Genomic DNA, 16,821 nt, shown 5'->3' with positions numbered 1-16,821 from the left:
TCCCTGCCAATGTTGGTGTGGGAGGAAGTGAAGGTGTGGATATACTGGCCAAATCAGTCAGTATTTAGGTTCCATTATATAAAACTGAGGTAAAAACAGTCATCAAAAGTCAAATGCAAAAAGTGTGGCAAGAATACTGGAATATCACTGACACAGGAAGACACCTCTATAATATTCAAAAACATGTTGGTACTGGAGGGAAGCTGGGCAGGAACCAAAGGGAAGAAGCAGGTATTTCCCATCTAAGGACAGGGCACACAAGACTTCATCAAACACTTCATAAAATAGGTAAATACTCAACTGGATCATGCAGGCATTGCAGTCATTCAGAATCAGTGCAACATGTGCTATTTTTGTGTAGTACATATGAGTAGGAAAGGAGGAGACTAAAAGAAGGGAAGCAAAATATCACTTAAGAGAATCCTCTCGGAGAAACATCAAGGCAAATATACAGTCACTTAATTAAACATCTTAAGGAAACAGGTTTAATAGAGAAAATTTGTCTGCTAATCTACTGTAACACACTCCAGTCCAGTAGGTGGTGATAATCCATCCTTAAGATGGTTGTAAACCGCCAATAAACCCGGAAAAAGAAGAAGAAGAAGGAAAACGAAGACAACCAGCGGAACGAAAAAATAACACGATTTCGCTGTTGGAAGCTTAACAGTGTAACACCCAGCGGAAGTAAACAACACAGGAGCTAGCCGCGTTAGCTGGTTGGTGTCCTGTGCACGGAAGAAGTCTCTCAACAGGACACGGAGACATCTTACTTATAATTAAACAACAATGTCTGCAGTTGAGTGTTTACGAGAGTTAATGAACGAGCGACTAACTGCTGCTGCTGAAGAAATATTCCGAGTTTTTCAAGAAACTATCTCAGAGTACGAGAAAGAGATCAACCGTCAGCGCATATTGCTGGATATCGTTTGGAAACCTGAAATAAAGTTACACAGAACAGGTCTGTAAAACCTTCATTATTTTAACATCAAATAGAATAAGCAGATTTATATAATCCCTCTTTACTGCGTTTTGCCGTCAGTTATGGTCGCGCTGAGTTTCTCTGCTCTCCTCTGTGTGCCCCTTCACACACACACGGAGCTCCGCGGAGCAGAGGAGAGACGGTGAAGTAGTCGAGTTGACGAGAAAACTCGCTACGTTACGGTTACTCAGATGTTTGCCTACTTTTGAGCCACTTTTGTCGAGACGGTCACTGTGCCTCTTCGTCTTTCAGGCCCCAGACACTGTGGGCCAGTTCTATGAGACCGTGTCTCGCTTTAATCAGGAGGGGAGCGTTCGTTTTACAGATTTTTCGCAACATCTGTTGTTGTGAACGTACATCGACATTTAAAAGTCTAGACCCCGAATATAAGACAACCTCTCTTCATTTCAGACGTATTTCCAGGTAAAAATAAATAAATAAACGTCTTATATTCGGTGCAATACGGTATTTGTTCGGGTTACTACGGAGCTGAAGTTAGCTTCTGATTCGGAGTTAAGGGGAAAGTTAAGGGAAACATAAATAACGATATTTAGCGGCTGCTTCTCCGTTTTTGCACCACGTACACTTGTGAAAAAGTGTGAGACATCATAGCAAAAGCCTCAATGCTACTTAAACCCACTTTCATATTACTGAAACCTTTATTTTGCTCATGAAAACAGAAAAAAGCGATGTCACATTTCTCCTATATGGCCACTAGGCCTGTAGGAATGTTGTAGAGAGATCGAACCAAAACTCAATTATTCGTCTCATCAAGACCTACAAATCATACACTGACACCCCTGACCTAAATCCAACAGGAAGTTTGCAATATGCCCATCAAAGTACGACTTCGTGCCAATTTTGGACCCCCAAGAAACACTATCCCCTTCGAGGGCGTTAATGGTATCGGCTTCAAACTTTACATGACTTATGACACTGTGCTGAACAAAAGTTATTAAAAACTTTGTAATAACTCGAACGATTTAGATAATATAGGCCCTGAAAGTTGTAGTGCCACATCACACCTTAGAATGTAAACTAATGGGAAGGCAATCTCTGAGCATGGACTTTGTGTCAAACTGATGCTTCTGACGTCTTAACTATAGGCCTGACCACTTTGAAACCTGTATCAATGGATTCGGGACGAAATTTCCTACAAACAGATGTGAATTTCAATATAAGATTTGGCCAAAGTCATGGGATTTATGAGGATATTTCACAAGAGTACTCCAAATCCTGCTCTCCAACTGAGAGGTAGAAGAGGGAAGAAAGGGGGGGGTGGGTAAAGTCAACCCAGGTCTGACAACATCTACATGCTTGTGACAGAAGCCCTTGGACTGTGCCACACCCCAAACAGTAAAGGATAGAAAACAAATGAAAATTCAAGATTTGTAGGTCAAAGTCTCGTGAGTCATTTAAAATTCAAATGAAGTTTTTATCTAAAAGTATGTGGAAGCAGTAAATGTTCAAAAAAGTGTGGGTTTGCTCACACTCTCCATTCAAATATATGAGTATTTTTCTGTGTCCTGCTGCAGTTACGTATTGTCTCCACACACCTGACAGTACACATTTCAATCAAACTTTGACCAGGTCATGTGGGTTAAAAGTCTTTACTTTTCTAAAAATAGACTTGGATGAAAATCAGGAAGTTAATTTCTTTTACACACAAACTCATCAAAAGTTTTCAATTTATTTATTGATATTAAAGTGAATGGGCCCAAAACTTGCATAATTTTGATGACACAGGGGTGAGCAAGACAGACATGTCTCACCCTGCAGAAAATTGTCATCCTCACACCGTTGAGATTTGATGTTTCACCATGACAGAGGAAATTGCTATAACTTCATTGTACATGCTCCAGTCTGCACCAAACTTTACATGTTTGTAAAGTCAGACCTGTCAGCCCAGGTCTGGAGACATCTACATGCCTGTGACAGAAGCCCTTGGACTGCACCATGCCCTGATGTGCGAAAGGGTGCGAAGGCCTGTTCAACGCTGCTTGCAGCTTTAATTATTTCGCCACTTCAGACATAAATTTGAACCCCTAAACATGCTCAAAAACTCACCAAATTTGGCACGCACATCAGGTCTGGTGAAAAATTTGATAAAATGTAAAAATGAACCCCTAAATTGCCAAAATGTGCTCTCTAGTGCCACCTATGTAATTAAAATGGCCCCCACAGCCCGTAGGGATGTCGTAGAGAGATCGAACCAAAACAGAATTATTTGTCTAATCAAGACCTACAAATCATATGCTGACACCCCTGACCTAAATCCAACAGGAAGTCCGCAATTAGCCTATCAATATCAGACTTTGCCCCAATTTTGGCCCCTGAACAAACGCTATCTCCCCCGAGGGTGGAGATTTCAAACTTTTATACATGACTTATGACACTGTGTTGAAAAAAAGTTGTTAAAAACTTTGTCATAACTCGAATGGTTTGGATTTTATAAGCCCCGAAAGTTGCAGTGCCACATCACCCTAACAATGTAAAGCAATGGGGAGGCATGAACTTTGTGTCAAACAGAGGCTTCTGATGTCTAAACTATAAGTCTGACCACTTTGAAACCTGTATCAATGGATTCACAACGAAATTTCCTACAAAGAAATATGATTTTTAATGTAAGATTTGGCCAAAGTAATGGGATTTATGAGGAGATTTCACAAGAAGAGTACTCTGAAATAATCCTTTTCAGCTGAGAGGGAGAGAGAGAGGAGGGAGGAAGGGGGAGAGGGGTGTGTGCCACACACAGTGGAGGCTGGTCCATAGAGGCATTTTTTGAGAGGCAAGAGGGAGATCAAAATATAAAAAAGAATATTTGGTTGAAATTAACCATTACCAAATCTCAGTAGTATTTACAACATATTTTTTTCTCTCTTCTTTGGAAGAGGAACGTAAAATGATGTTCCAAGGGAGGATGGCCTCCCTAACCAATCAACAACCGGAATACAATATTGACATCGAGTTGATCCAATGATAGTTTCCAGAATTCATCTTCAATTCTCTCCACTGTAAGGCAGAGTAGCAGCAGTAGGTAGCTCCTTGCGTTAGCCAATGCAACAGCTGGCTTGTTGTTGCAGCCTGAAGGACTCATTATACATCCATGAAAGGACTGTTAAGGACTGTTGTTAAGCTAATGTGAGAAATGATCTGGACTGTGCAGCGCAGCAGCAGCAGGACACCGCCAGGGAGTGGCTGGAAAGAGAAGCAACCGGAGAAACAACCAGGAGAGTTAGCTTGTTTGTCATTGTTGCAAATGATATCAGACTGGTTAAGCAGCAGCCATAAAGTTCTGTTAACTAACAAACAAGATGACCAACAGTCACAAATGGATGTTATGACATGAATACTGTATCTCCATGATAGAAAGAAGAAGACATCAGATAACATGAGTCAGATACAGCTTCTCTCTCTTTCTGTCTCTTTGGTTGCTAATTTCATCTCTGATGGTTAAATGTCTCGTTGTGTGGCTGTGGTGTGAATTTATCTCCTTAACAATAATGCAGCAGAGATATATATATTGTGTTGTGACTAGTTTGCTTGTTGAAGTTACAGTGAGCTGTCTGGACTCACTAATTCATGTGGAATTGATCTCGTTTTTAATTGAGTGGTTATTCAGTCACCTGTTGATGTTGTATGATTAGTGAATGAGTGTGCAGGAGGTCTGGCTGCTTGCTTCTGACAGTTTCTTTAGTTTGTTTTTAAGCTGAGTCGTATATTGAGTAATAAGCTTAAAGTAACCAGAATAACAAGTGTTAACTAGTGGTGTAACTGATAGTAGTTGATCCGTGATCGGTACGGATTGCCCCCCACGGTTCAGCGGGCATATGAACTGCGGATTAATTGCAAAATTTAATGTCTCATTTAAGACAAAGTAAACAAACTGCTGTAAGTACAAGTCATGGGCAGACAGTGTGTCACTAACAGGGATTTAGAAGGGTAACGAACAAATGGGTCCGAAGTGACATCTGTGTATGTTTACACACTGCTTGATGTGCTGCAGCTGAGCAGCTAAATAGTATCTAGCTGCTAACTGACATTAGCAGTGAATGTTTGTTTGGCGGCTCGTTCAACAAGCTGCAGGACAAGACATGTGTTCATGTTTCTAAGTTATCATCAAGTTTTGATGATGTGGACAGAGGCTGTTTCATTCACTACCGTGTTTAAAAGAGGAAGGTATCATGCCTCATATTGCAATAATTGAGTATTGAATATTTCATATATTTTATTTTATTTAAACTTTGGACATCTTAAATGTTGTTTGTCTTGAATGTTTTGATTTCAGACCATGGGCAAAAGTTCATTGCTGTTTCGTGCTGTAAGTGTGTTAAAGAAGAAATAGAAAACAAAGTTTTATTTGTCTCCCCCTTTTTTTGCTGATCCTAAAAATGATCAGATCCATGACTCATATCCATGGTACGATCCAAACTGTGAGTTTTGTGATCCGTTGCACCCCTAGTGTTAACACGTCAGCTTTGTAGACTATATTTTGTATGTCTTTCATATAGATAAGAGTGTGTAAGTCATGTATTTGATACATACATTAATACTTTCTGATGTGAACCTACACTTTTAGATCTGTGAATGTTTTTAGTGTTCAGTTTTTCTAGTATTCAGCACTGATCTGTTCCTGTATCACATTATAAGCTCTGTGGTACTTTATATATTTCTGTATACTAAGAAAATACAGGAAACACGTGTAAATCATGTGATATCTTGTCTGTTTTTGATGAGAACATAAATCTGTTGTCACAATAGAACAATACTATAAATTTGAATTTCACTTTGTTGGTAAAATCACACATCTGAACCAGTCCATGGCTAAAATGAGCTCTTCTTTGTTTAGAAACAATATGTATATGCTAAATGTCTTTAAAGAAGCAGCTTTTACACCACTCAGGGGATTTTGTTTTTAAAAGCAAATTGTTTTATTGGTATATAAAATTGCCCCCCACCCCTCTGATTTCATCAGGTGGGGGAGAATGATATAGTTTTGTGCGGTTTGTTGGTTTTCCTCCTGTCCTCCCCAATTTTTTGAGTCACCAGCCGCCACTGGTGTGGGGGTTGAATGCAGCTCATTTTTGTAGCAAAGTGCTGTAGAAAAATACCATCAAAACTAGAATTTGTTGCTCTGTACTGCAGTTTTTCCTTTATTAGGGCCCGAGCACCTAGCGGTTCACTCACACTCTCCATTCAAATATATGAGTATTTTTCTGTGTCCAGTTGCAGTTACTTATTGTCTCTACACACCTGACAGTACACATGTCAATCAAGCTTTGACCAGGTAATGTGGGTTATAGGTCTTTACTTTTCTAAAAATAGTTAGTAGTCTCGTTAGTCTGGTGGCCCACCAGCCCTGTACAATTATAGGGGAAACACTTGATTCATAATCATCAGCAGTCCTGCTGTTTTAAATCATTATGAATCATTAGTAAAGGGTAATTGCGTTAATGTGTTATTGTTGTTAATGCTTATGGTTTACAAATGATTTATAAAACATAAGCAAATATTTAATAACCATTAATAAAGTCATTAATTAATGCTTATAAAGCCTTTATAAAGGATGCCTTATCAGAACATGGTACAAGATTTTCTCTTCACTCTTTCCCTTTTGTCCTTCCAGAGCTCCCACAGCAACATGTCTGTAAGGAGGAGGAGGTTCTCGCTGACCAGCAGCTCTGTGACCTGGAGAAAAACTCCAGTCTGGACCAAGAGGACCCAGAGCCTCCACAGATTAAAGAGGAACAGAAGGAACTCTGTACCAGTCTGGAGGGAGAATGGCTGGTGCTGAAGCAGGAGACAGAAACCTTTATGTTGACTCCTACTTGTGATGAAAGTGAAGATCAGACTCTGGACTTGAGTCCTGATGAAGCTCAGAGTGAAGCAGAGGAAGAGCATGTTGTCAGCATGTCAGTTAAAAGTTCTGTGGTATCAGAACCAAACAATGATGACCAGCTGTTCTCTCACAACTCTCATGTAGCTGAGAGCCAAGATCACAAAAGAGGTTCAACTAGAAAAGCAGAGCCAAAACTAAAGAAGAGACGTCACAGAAGAAAAAATCACACTAACAATGAAGACAACTCTACCAAATTAAAGATTCACAATAATACTGATACAGGGGAAAAGTCCTTAAAATGCGGCACTTGTGGGAAATCTTTTATGTGCAAGTCCATCTTGCACAGACATCTGAGAGTCCATACAGGTGATAGGCCATATCCATGTAATACCTGTGAGAAAAGATTCTCTCAGCCAGGTGCATTAAAAGTGCATCTGAGAATCCACACAGGTGAGAAGCCGTACCCATGTAACACTTGTGAGAAAAGATTCTCTCAGCTGAGCCAATTAAAAGCACATATGATAGTCCACACAGGTGAGAAGCCGTACTCATGTAACACTTGTGGGAAAAGATTCTCTCGTCTGGGCCAATTAAAGGTACATATGACAATCCACACAGGTGAGAAGCCGTACTCATGTAACACTTGTGGGAAAAGATTCTCTCAGCTGGGTGCGTTAAACCTGCATATGAGAACACACACAGGTGAGAAGCCGTACTCATGTAACACTTGTGGGAAAAGATTCTCTCAGCTTGGTGCATTAAACCTGCATATGAGAACACACACAGGTGAGAAGCCATACTCATGTAACACTTGTGAGAAAAGATTCTCTCAGCTTGGTGCATTAAATGTGCATTTGAGAGTCCACACAGGTGAGAAGCCATATCCATGTAACACCTGTGAGAAAAGATTCACTCAGCTGAGCAAATTAAAAAGACATATGACAATCCACACAGGTTAAAGGCCATTCCCATGTAACACTTGTGGAAAAATATCTTGTCAGATGTCAGACTTGAAAAGGCACATAAGAATTCATTCAGATGCGAAGCTGCATAATTGCAAAACATGAGGGAGAGATTTGTGGTGACAATCTACATGAGAAGAACCTGCTGCAACACAGAAAAGATTCTGTCATATGTCTGAATTGGAAAAGCGTATAAGAGTCCACACAAGCAAGTAGCCTTGTATTTATGAAACGTTCCAGAGGATTCAGTTGTGACTATGGATAAAACACACAAGAACACATAATGGCAGCACATGTTGACAAAAACAAAACATAAACAATTGAGCTGAAATTCTTGTAGGCAAGTGTTCACCAATATCTTTGTAAATGAATGTAAAAAATTCTCCATGAAGAAGAGGTCAGAATATCTTCATATAAGTTGTCAACAACACTATCAAGTTTTGTTAAACTGAACTCTTGTTTTTTCTGTAACTACTCAAACTGTTATCAACAGAATGTCTTTGAAAGAATTATAATCTCCCAAATCCTTAAAAAGTCTTTGTTTCACAAGTGAGTGCACAGTAGTGGTTGACAAAGTGATGGTGCCAAATGTTATGGCTTCAAAAAACAGGGGGCTGAATTTTATGAAGTTTTTTAGAATCATTTGTAGAATTGGAGTTTCAAGTTCAACAAGGACTTAAAATTCTTGTACTTTCTACTAGTACTTGATATTTACAAGTGAAGACTCCTGTTTTTGCAAGAAGTTCAAATGTATATGAGAGTGACTGACATGACTGTTTTATTTTACCGTATAATAACGCTGTGATGTAAATAGTTGACTTTTTAAATGAATTTTATTTTTTTGTATTTTCGTACAGAACCTCAGTTATTTGAGTGTTTTGTGAGATCTCTGATGTTGAAACAGAGAAACTCTAGAGGTGTTGGCTCACTTAAGTTTTCATCCTTCAAACTAAAGTCTTTTTGTCTACAGTGTTTAATCATTTTTTATGTATTTTGTGATCAGTTTAACTTGAGAGAAAGTTGAAATAATTTGTTTGCTGCTTTAGAGATGACACACAGATTCCAGATGATTTACTTCATGGTGTTGTCAACATATTTTATGAACAATAAAATATTTTTTCATGATGGCTTTTCAGACTGATGTTCTTAATTTGATTAATTGTATGATTAGGGTAACTAAAAGTGTCATAAACATTAAGTGTGAGTAGTGCATACAATAAGCCCCTAAACAAACGTGGACAATATAAAGCTTTGTTTCTGATCTCATGCATTTATTTTAATATTACTTTGCTTTATGAGGTGATAACATAAGAATACCAGATTCACAACAGATCCTAAAGCTATGAATGAATGTATGTGAATGTTTTTAGGCCATTGGCTCCTTCTCAAGGAACAACATATCATTGTTGTGTGAGTGTCCCTCTAGTTATAGTGATGAACTGCACAGGTCTACAGGTCAACATGTAAAGCTGCTATCTTTTACTCTGGTTGGCATGCTGCCTTAAATCAAGGAGTCTCCACTGCAGAAGTTACCTCAAACCTTTACTGATTTTTTTGACTTTCAGATTTTGATTAGGGCATAAATTATCAGCAAGTGGTCAAATATCAACCCGACACAGCAGACATTTCTTATTTTTAATTTAAAGACATAAAGCATCCGTGCAGTTATTGCTGTTTATTTATAAGCCACAAATGACACTGAGTCAACTCGTTCCCTGCCAATGTTGGTGTGGGAGGAAGTGAAGTTGTGGATATACTGGCCAAATCACAATCAGTCAGTATTTAGGTTCCATTATATAAAACTGAGGTAAAAACAGTCATCAAAAGTCAAATGCAAAAAGTGTGGCAAGAATACTGGAATATCAATGACACAGGAAGACACCTCTATAATATTCAAAAACATGTTGGTACTGGAGGGAAGCTGGGCAGGAACCAAAGGGAAGAAGCAGGTATTTCCCATCTAAGGACAGGGCACACAAGACTTCATCAAACACTTCATAAAATAAGTAAACACCCAACTGGATCATGCAGGCATTGCAGTCATTCAGAATCAGTGCAACATGTGTTACTTTAACGCAGTGTCTATGAGTAGGAAAGGAGGAAACTAAAAGAAGGGAAGCAAAACATCACTTAAGAGAATCCTCTCGGAGAAACACCAAGGCAAATATACAGTCACTTAATTAAACATCTTAAGGAAACATTTAATGGAGAAAATTTAATTTTGTCTGCTGATCTACTGTAACACACTCAGTCCAGTAGGTGGCGATAATGCATCTTTAAGCTGGTTGCAAACCGCCAATAAACCCGGAAAACGAAGAAGAAGAAGAAGGAAAACGAAGACGACCAACGGAGCGAAAAAATAACACGATTTCGCTGTTGGAAGCTTAACAGTGTAAAACCCAGCGGAAGTAAACAACACATGAGTTAGTCACGTCGGCAGGTTGATGCCGGTGCTCGGAAGAAGTCTCTCAACAGGACACGGAGACATTTTACTTATAATTAAACAACAATGTCTTCAGTTGAGTGTTTACGAGAGTTAATGAACGAGCGACTAACTGCTGCTGCTGAAGAAATATTCCGAGTTTTTCAAGAAACTATCTCAGAATACGAGAAAGAGATCAACCGTCAGCGCATACTGCTGGATATCGTTTGGAAACCTGAAATAAAGTTACACAGAACAGGTCTGTAAAACCTTCATTATTGTAACATCAAATTGAATAAGCAGATTTATACAAACCCTCTTTACTGCGTTTCGCTGTCAGTCATGGTCGCGCTGAGTTTCTCTGCTCTCTTCTGTGTGCCCCTCCACACACAGACGGAGCTCCGCGGAGCAGAGGAGAGACGGTGAAGTAGCTGAGTTGACGAGAAAACTCGCTACGTTACGGTTACTCAGATGTTTGCCTACTTTTGAGCCACTTTTGTCGAGACGGTCACTGTGACTCTCCGTCTTTCAGGCCCCAGACACTGTGGGCTAGTTCTATGAGACCGTGTCTCGCTTTAATCAGAAGGGGAGCGCTCGTTTTACAGATTTTTAGCAACATCTGTTGTTGTGAAAAAAACATCGACATTTAAAAGTGTAGACCCCGAATATAAGACAACCTCTCTTCATTTCAGACGTATTTCCAGGTAAAAACAAACAAATAAGAAAACGTCTTATATTCGGTGCAGTACGGTATTTGTTCGGGTTACCGTATTTCATATATTTTATTTTATTTTATTTAAACATTGGACATCTTAAATGTTGTTTGTCTTGAATGTTTTGATTTCAGACCATGGGCAAAAGTTCATTGCTGTTTCGTGCTGTAAGTGTGTTACAGAAGAAATAGAAAACAAAGTTTTATTTGTCTCCCCCTTTTGTTGCTGATCGTGAAAATGATCCGATCCGTGACTCAAATCCGTGTTACACTCCGAGTTTTGTGATCTGTTGCACCCCTAGTGTTAACATGTCAGCTTTGTAGACTATATTTTGTATGTCGTGCACATAGATAAGAGTGTGTAAGTCATGTATTTGATACATGCATCAATAATTCCTGATGTGGACCTACACTTTTAGATCTGTGAATGTTTTTAGTGTTCAGTCTTTCTAGTATTCAGCACTGATCTGTTCCTGTATCACATTATAAGCTCTGTGGTACTTTATATATTTCTGTATACTAAGAAAATACATACGCAACACATGTAAATCATGTGACATCTTGTCTGTTTTTGATGAGAACATAAATCTGTTGTCACAATAGAACAATACTATAAATTTGAATTTCACTTTGTTGGTAAAATCACACATCTGAACCAGTCCACGGCTAAAATGAGCTCTTCTTTGTTTAGAGACAATATGTATATGCTAAATGTCTTTAAAGAAGCAGCCTTTACACCACTCAGGGGCTTTTGTTTTTAAAAGCAAATTGTTTTATTGGTATATAAAATTGCCCCCCACCCCTCTGATTTCATCAGGTGGGGGACAATGATATAGTTTGATGCGGTATGTTGGTTTTCCTCCTGTCCTCTCCAATTTTTTGAGTCACCAGCTGCCACTGGTGTGGGGGTTGAATGCAGCTCATTTTTGTAGGATACAGCAGAAAGGCCTATATACATACAGTACATTATATACAAACTTTGTATGAAGTTTGGTGTTATTATCATTTATTTTACAATAATTATAGGTCTTATATGTATAATTCAGTAGTGGGGATGACCTATGAGAGGAAGGGAAAAATGGATTGAGGGTGACAGTTTAGTGATAAAGTGCTGTAGAAAAATACCATCAAAACTAAAATTTGTTGCTCTGTACTGCAGTTTTTCCTTTACTAGGGCCCCGAGCACCTAGCGGTTCGCTCACACTCTCCATTCAAATATATGAGTATTTTTCTGTGTCCAGCTGCAGTTACTTATTGTCTCTACACACCTGACAGTACACATGTCAATCAAGCTTTGACCAGGTCATGTGGGTTAAAAGTCTTTACTTTTCTAAAAATAGACTTGATGAAAAATAGGAAATTTTTCACACAAACTCATCAAGAGTTTTCAATTTACTAATTGAAATTCAAGTGAATGGGCCTACCTGCATCAATTTGATGACACAGGTGTGAGTAAGGCAGACATGTCTCACTCTGCAGAAAATTGTCATCCTCACACCGTTGAGATTTGATGTTTCGCCATTACAGAGGAAGTTGCTATAACTTTATTGTAAATGCTCCAGTCTGCACCAAACTTTACATGTTTGATAAGAATCCGGGCCTGAACACGTCTACATGACAATATTTCATCAGTGATGCAAACTGGCTGAATAGCGCCCTCTACGAAAGTTCAGCGAAGCAGCCCCAGCAGCAGGCAAAATAGTGGACAAAGGAAGTGATGTTTATCTCCTTCTTGCACTGTCTGAAAACAGCCGGGTCTGAAGACATCTACATGCCCGTCACAGAAGCCCTTCGATTGCACCGCAGCGCAACATGCACGGAGGCTCGAGGGCCCGTTCATCGCTGCTTGCAGCTTTAATTACTTGCGTAGTACACACTCAGCATACATGGAAGCAGAATATCATTCTCCATAGTGCAACATGTAAGATAGACAAATGCTGTCTGGATATAGAAATATCAGTAAAATCGCCCTTTTTCTGTTTTGAAAATAGGATAAAGGTTTCACAAATCTTAAAGTGGTTCAAACAATTGAAATGCTTTCTGCCTATTACAACCGATACCCCCTACCAGTGTAGTTATAGCACTGGCAGATGGCTGTTCTCAACCTCTGACCAAGGTTTTAAACAGGTCTCCCACAATCTACACCCAGAACAGAACTGCCTCAGCCTACTTAGGGAAACCAATTTCCGACCTGGCTTCTATAATCTCAGGGATGCATTTTTGGTGCCACTTTCTGATAAGGCATCATTTAGTAGCATTAATTAATGGCCTAGTTGATGATTAACAAATCATTTACTAATGCATTATAAATCATTTATAAGCCATTGATAAGCATGATTTTGAGTTGCCAGGTTGTGAAAAATCCCCCCTTTCTTTACCACCATAACATTTGCTTTATCTAAATCTTTAGGAAGATACCTCCAATGTGCTGTTCAACCACTTACTGATGACTTGGAAAATATGAAGCACTCACCCTTTATCAATAACTGTTAAGATCTGATGACTCATCAGAAAGTCATTTAACCTTTTATTAATGATTCCAGTGTTTCCCCTAGAATCTTTTTCAGGCCTGGTGGTATGCACCAAAAAAACCCTAAAGGTATGAGGCATGTGGGATGGCATATTTGCGCGGTCGGGTCAGGTGGCACGCCAGGTATCTGCAATTTATATTTGCATTCAAATTTTTGTTTGCTTGGTATATTCAAGACTTAAAACAAAGTGGTCACAAGGAGAGGATGACTTAACAAACTGCATTTATTGCATAAAAATAAGCTGCCCCTCTCCCGTCGTCCCCATATGTATTCTGCTTGATTCCAGAGTTTTGGAGAAAAACATTGATATATTTGTTTGACCGTCACCGACGTTAGAGCTTTTAGTCTTTTTAGGCGGTGCCATGCTCACGTTAGCTAACCTGGATCCCATACGCTCTCGCTCTGCAGTAATTTAAAGGGAATCTGATAGTGGTACTTGCATCACTTCAAGAGTTTCACAGGCAACAACACAGAGGTTGACTCATGTTTCGGAACAGTGTCACACAGAGGCTCTCAAACGCTATTGATTATTGATTTCCAAATGAATGGATATTTGGCGCCATTTTTGGCATTCAAAAAAATATGTCTTTGTCCTGGTGGGGGTTCTCGTTAGTCTGGTGGCCCACCGGCCCTGTACAATTATAGGGGAAACACTGGATTCATAATCATCAGCAGTCCTGCTGTTTTAAATCATTATGAATCATTAATAAAGCGTAATTGTGATAATACCTTATTGTTGTTAATGCTAATGGTTTACAAATGATTTATAAAGCATTAGCAAATATTGAGTAACCATTAATGAAGTCATTAATCAATGCTTATAAAGCCTTTATAAAGGATGCCTTATCAGAACATGGTACAAGATTTTCTCTTCACTCTTTCCCTTTTGTCCTTCCAGAGCTCCCACAGCAACATGTCTGTAAGGAGGAGGAGGTTCTCGCTGACCAGCAGCTCTGTGACCTGGAGAAAAACTCCAGTCTGGACCAAGAGGACCCAGAGCCTCCACAGATTAAAGAGGAACAGAAGGAACTCTGTACCAGTCTGGAGGGAGAATGGCTGGTGCTGAAGCAGGAGACAGAAACCTTTATGTTGACTCCTACTTGTGATGAAAGTGAAGATCAGACTCTGGACTTGAGTGCTGATGAAGCTCAGAGTGAAGCAGAGGAAGAGCATGTTGTCAGCATGTCAGTTAAAAGTTCTGTGGTACCAGAACCAAACAATGACGACCAGCTGTTCTCTCACAACTCTCATGTAGCTGAGAGCCAAGATCACAAAAGAGGCAAACATGGAGACTCAGGATCAACTAGAAAAGCAGAGCCAAAACTAAAGAAGAGACGTCACAGAAGAAAAAATCACACTAACAATGAACACAACTCTACCAAATTAAAGATTCACAATAACACTGATACAAGGGAAAAGTCCTTAAAATGCGGCACTTGTGGGAAATCTTTTAAGTGGAACTCCACGTTACACAGACATCTCAGAGTCCACACAGGTGATAGGCCATATCCATGTAATACCTGTGAGAAAAGATTCTCTCAGCCAGGTACATTAAAAGCACATCTGAGAATCCACACAGGTGAGAAGCCGTACTTATGTAACACTTGTGAGAAAAGATTCTCTCAGGTGGGCCAATTAAAGGCACATATGACAGTCCACACAGGTGAGAAGCCGTACTCATGTAACACTTGTGGGAAAAGATTCTCTCAGCTGGGTTCATTAAACCTGCATATGAGAACACACACAGGTGAGAAGCCGTACTCATGTAACACTTGTGAGAAAAGATTCTCTCAGGTGGGCCAATTAAAAGCACATATGACAGTCCACACAGGTGAGAAGCCGTACCCATGTAACACTTGTGGGAAAAGATTCTCTCAGCTTGGTGCATTGAACCTGCATATGAGAACACACACAGGTGAGAAGCCATATCCATGTAACACCTGTGAGAAAAGATTCACTCAACTGAGCAAATTAAAAAGACATATGACAATCCACACAGGTTAAAGGCCATTCCCATGTAACACTTGTGGAAAAAGATTTTGTTAGATGTCAGACTTGAAAAGGCACATAAGAATTCATTCAGATGCGAAGCTGCATAATTGCAAAACATGAGGGAGACATTTGTGGTGACAATCTACATGAGAAGAACCTGCTGACACAAAAGATTCTGTCATGTGTCTGAATTTGAAAAGCGTATAAGAGTCCACACAAGCAAGTAGCCTTGTATTTGTGAAACGTTCCAGAGGATTCAGTTGTGATTATGGATAAAACACACAAGAACACATAATGGCAGCACATGTTGACAAAAACAATCCATAAACAGGACAAACAATTGAGCTGAAATTCTTGTAGGCAAGTGTTCACCAATATCTTTGTAAATGAATGTAAAATATTCTCCATGAAGAAGAGGTCAGAATATCTTCATGTAAGTTGTCAACAACACTATCAAGTTTTGTTAAACTGAACTCTTGTTTTTTCTGTAACTACTCAAACTGTTAGCAACAGAATGTCTTTGAAAGAAGTATAATCTCCCAAATCCTTAAAAAGTCTTTGTTTCACAAGTGAGTGCACAGTAGTGGTTGTCAAAGTGATGGTGCCAAATGTTATGGCTTCAAAAAACAGGGGGCTGAATTTTATGAAGTTTTTTAGAATAATTTGTAGAATTGGAGTTTCAAGTTCAACAAGGACTTAAAATTCTTGTACTTTCTACTAGTACTTGATATTTACAAGTGAAGACTCCTGTTTTTGCAAGAAGTTAAAATGTATATGAGAGTGACTGACATGACTGTTTTATTTTACCGTATAATAACGCTGTGATGTAAATAGTTGACTTTTTAAATGAATTTTATTTTTTTGTATTTTCATACCTAACCTCAGTTATTTGAGTGTATTGTGAGATCTCTGATGTTGAAACAGAGAAACCCTAGAGATGTTGACTCACAAAGTCTTTTTGTCTACAGTGTTTAATCATTTTTTATCTATTTTGTGATCAGTTTAACTTGAGATGAAGTTAAAATAACAATTTGTTTGCTGCTTTAGAGATGACACACAGATTGCAGATGATGTACTTCATGGTGTTGTCAACATATTTTAAGAACAATAAAATATTTTTTCATGATGGCTTTTCAGACTGATGTTCTTAATTTGATTAATTGTATGATTAGGGTAACTAAAAGTGTCATAAACATTAAGTGTGAGTAGTGCATACAATAAGCCCCTAAACAAACGTGGACAATATAAAGCTTTGTTTCTGATCTCATGCATTTATTTTAATATTACTTTGCTTCATGAGGTGATAACATAAGAATACCAGATTCACAACAGATCCTAAAGCTATGAGTGAATTTATGTGAATGTTTTTAGGCCATTGGCTCCT

General features: G+C 38.9%; 2 protein-coding genes across 2 annotated transcripts; both read left to right on the top strand.

Moving 5' to 3' along the window:
* The first annotated feature begins 654 nt into the window (after positions 1-654).
* Positions 655-8,905, top strand: LOC122987233 (gastrula zinc finger protein XlCGF28.1-like). The gene is given in 2 exon segments (XM_044359009.1): positions 655-958; positions 6,606-8,905. Coding segments are annotated over 2 exon segments (1,452 nt in total). The 5' UTR covers positions 655-786; the 3' UTR covers positions 7,886-8,905.
* Positions 8,906-10,130: 1,225 nt separating this feature from the next.
* On the top strand, positions 10,131-16,563 carry LOC122987222 (zinc finger protein OZF-like). Its single transcript, XM_044358996.1, has 2 exons — positions 10,131-10,461; positions 14,344-16,563. The coding sequence occupies exons 1-2, from the start codon at positions 10,290-10,292 to the stop codon at positions 15,447-15,449; spliced, it is 1,278 nt and encodes a 425-aa protein (XP_044214931.1). The 5' UTR covers positions 10,131-10,289; the 3' UTR covers positions 15,450-16,563.
* Positions 16,564-16,821: the final 258 nt, after the last annotated feature.

Source organism: Thunnus albacares, chromosome 8 (assembly GCF_914725855.1).
Source record: "Thunnus albacares chromosome 8, fThuAlb1.1, whole genome shotgun sequence".
Lineage (NCBI taxonomy): Eukaryota > Metazoa > Chordata > Actinopteri > Scombriformes > Scombridae > Thunnus > Thunnus albacares.
This window is presented reverse-complemented; position numbering and strand designations above follow the sequence as displayed.

Excerpts from the sequence above, each read along its gene's own strand:
- LOC122987222 (XM_044358996.1), top strand. The coding sequence starts at position 10,290 with ATGTCTTCAGTTGAGTGTTTACGAGAGTTAATGAACGAGCGACTAACT. Across the intron at positions 10,462-14,343 it reads AATAAAGTTACACAGAACAG|AGCTCCCACAGCAACATGTC; the intron begins GTCTGTAAAACC and ends TTGTCCTTCCAG.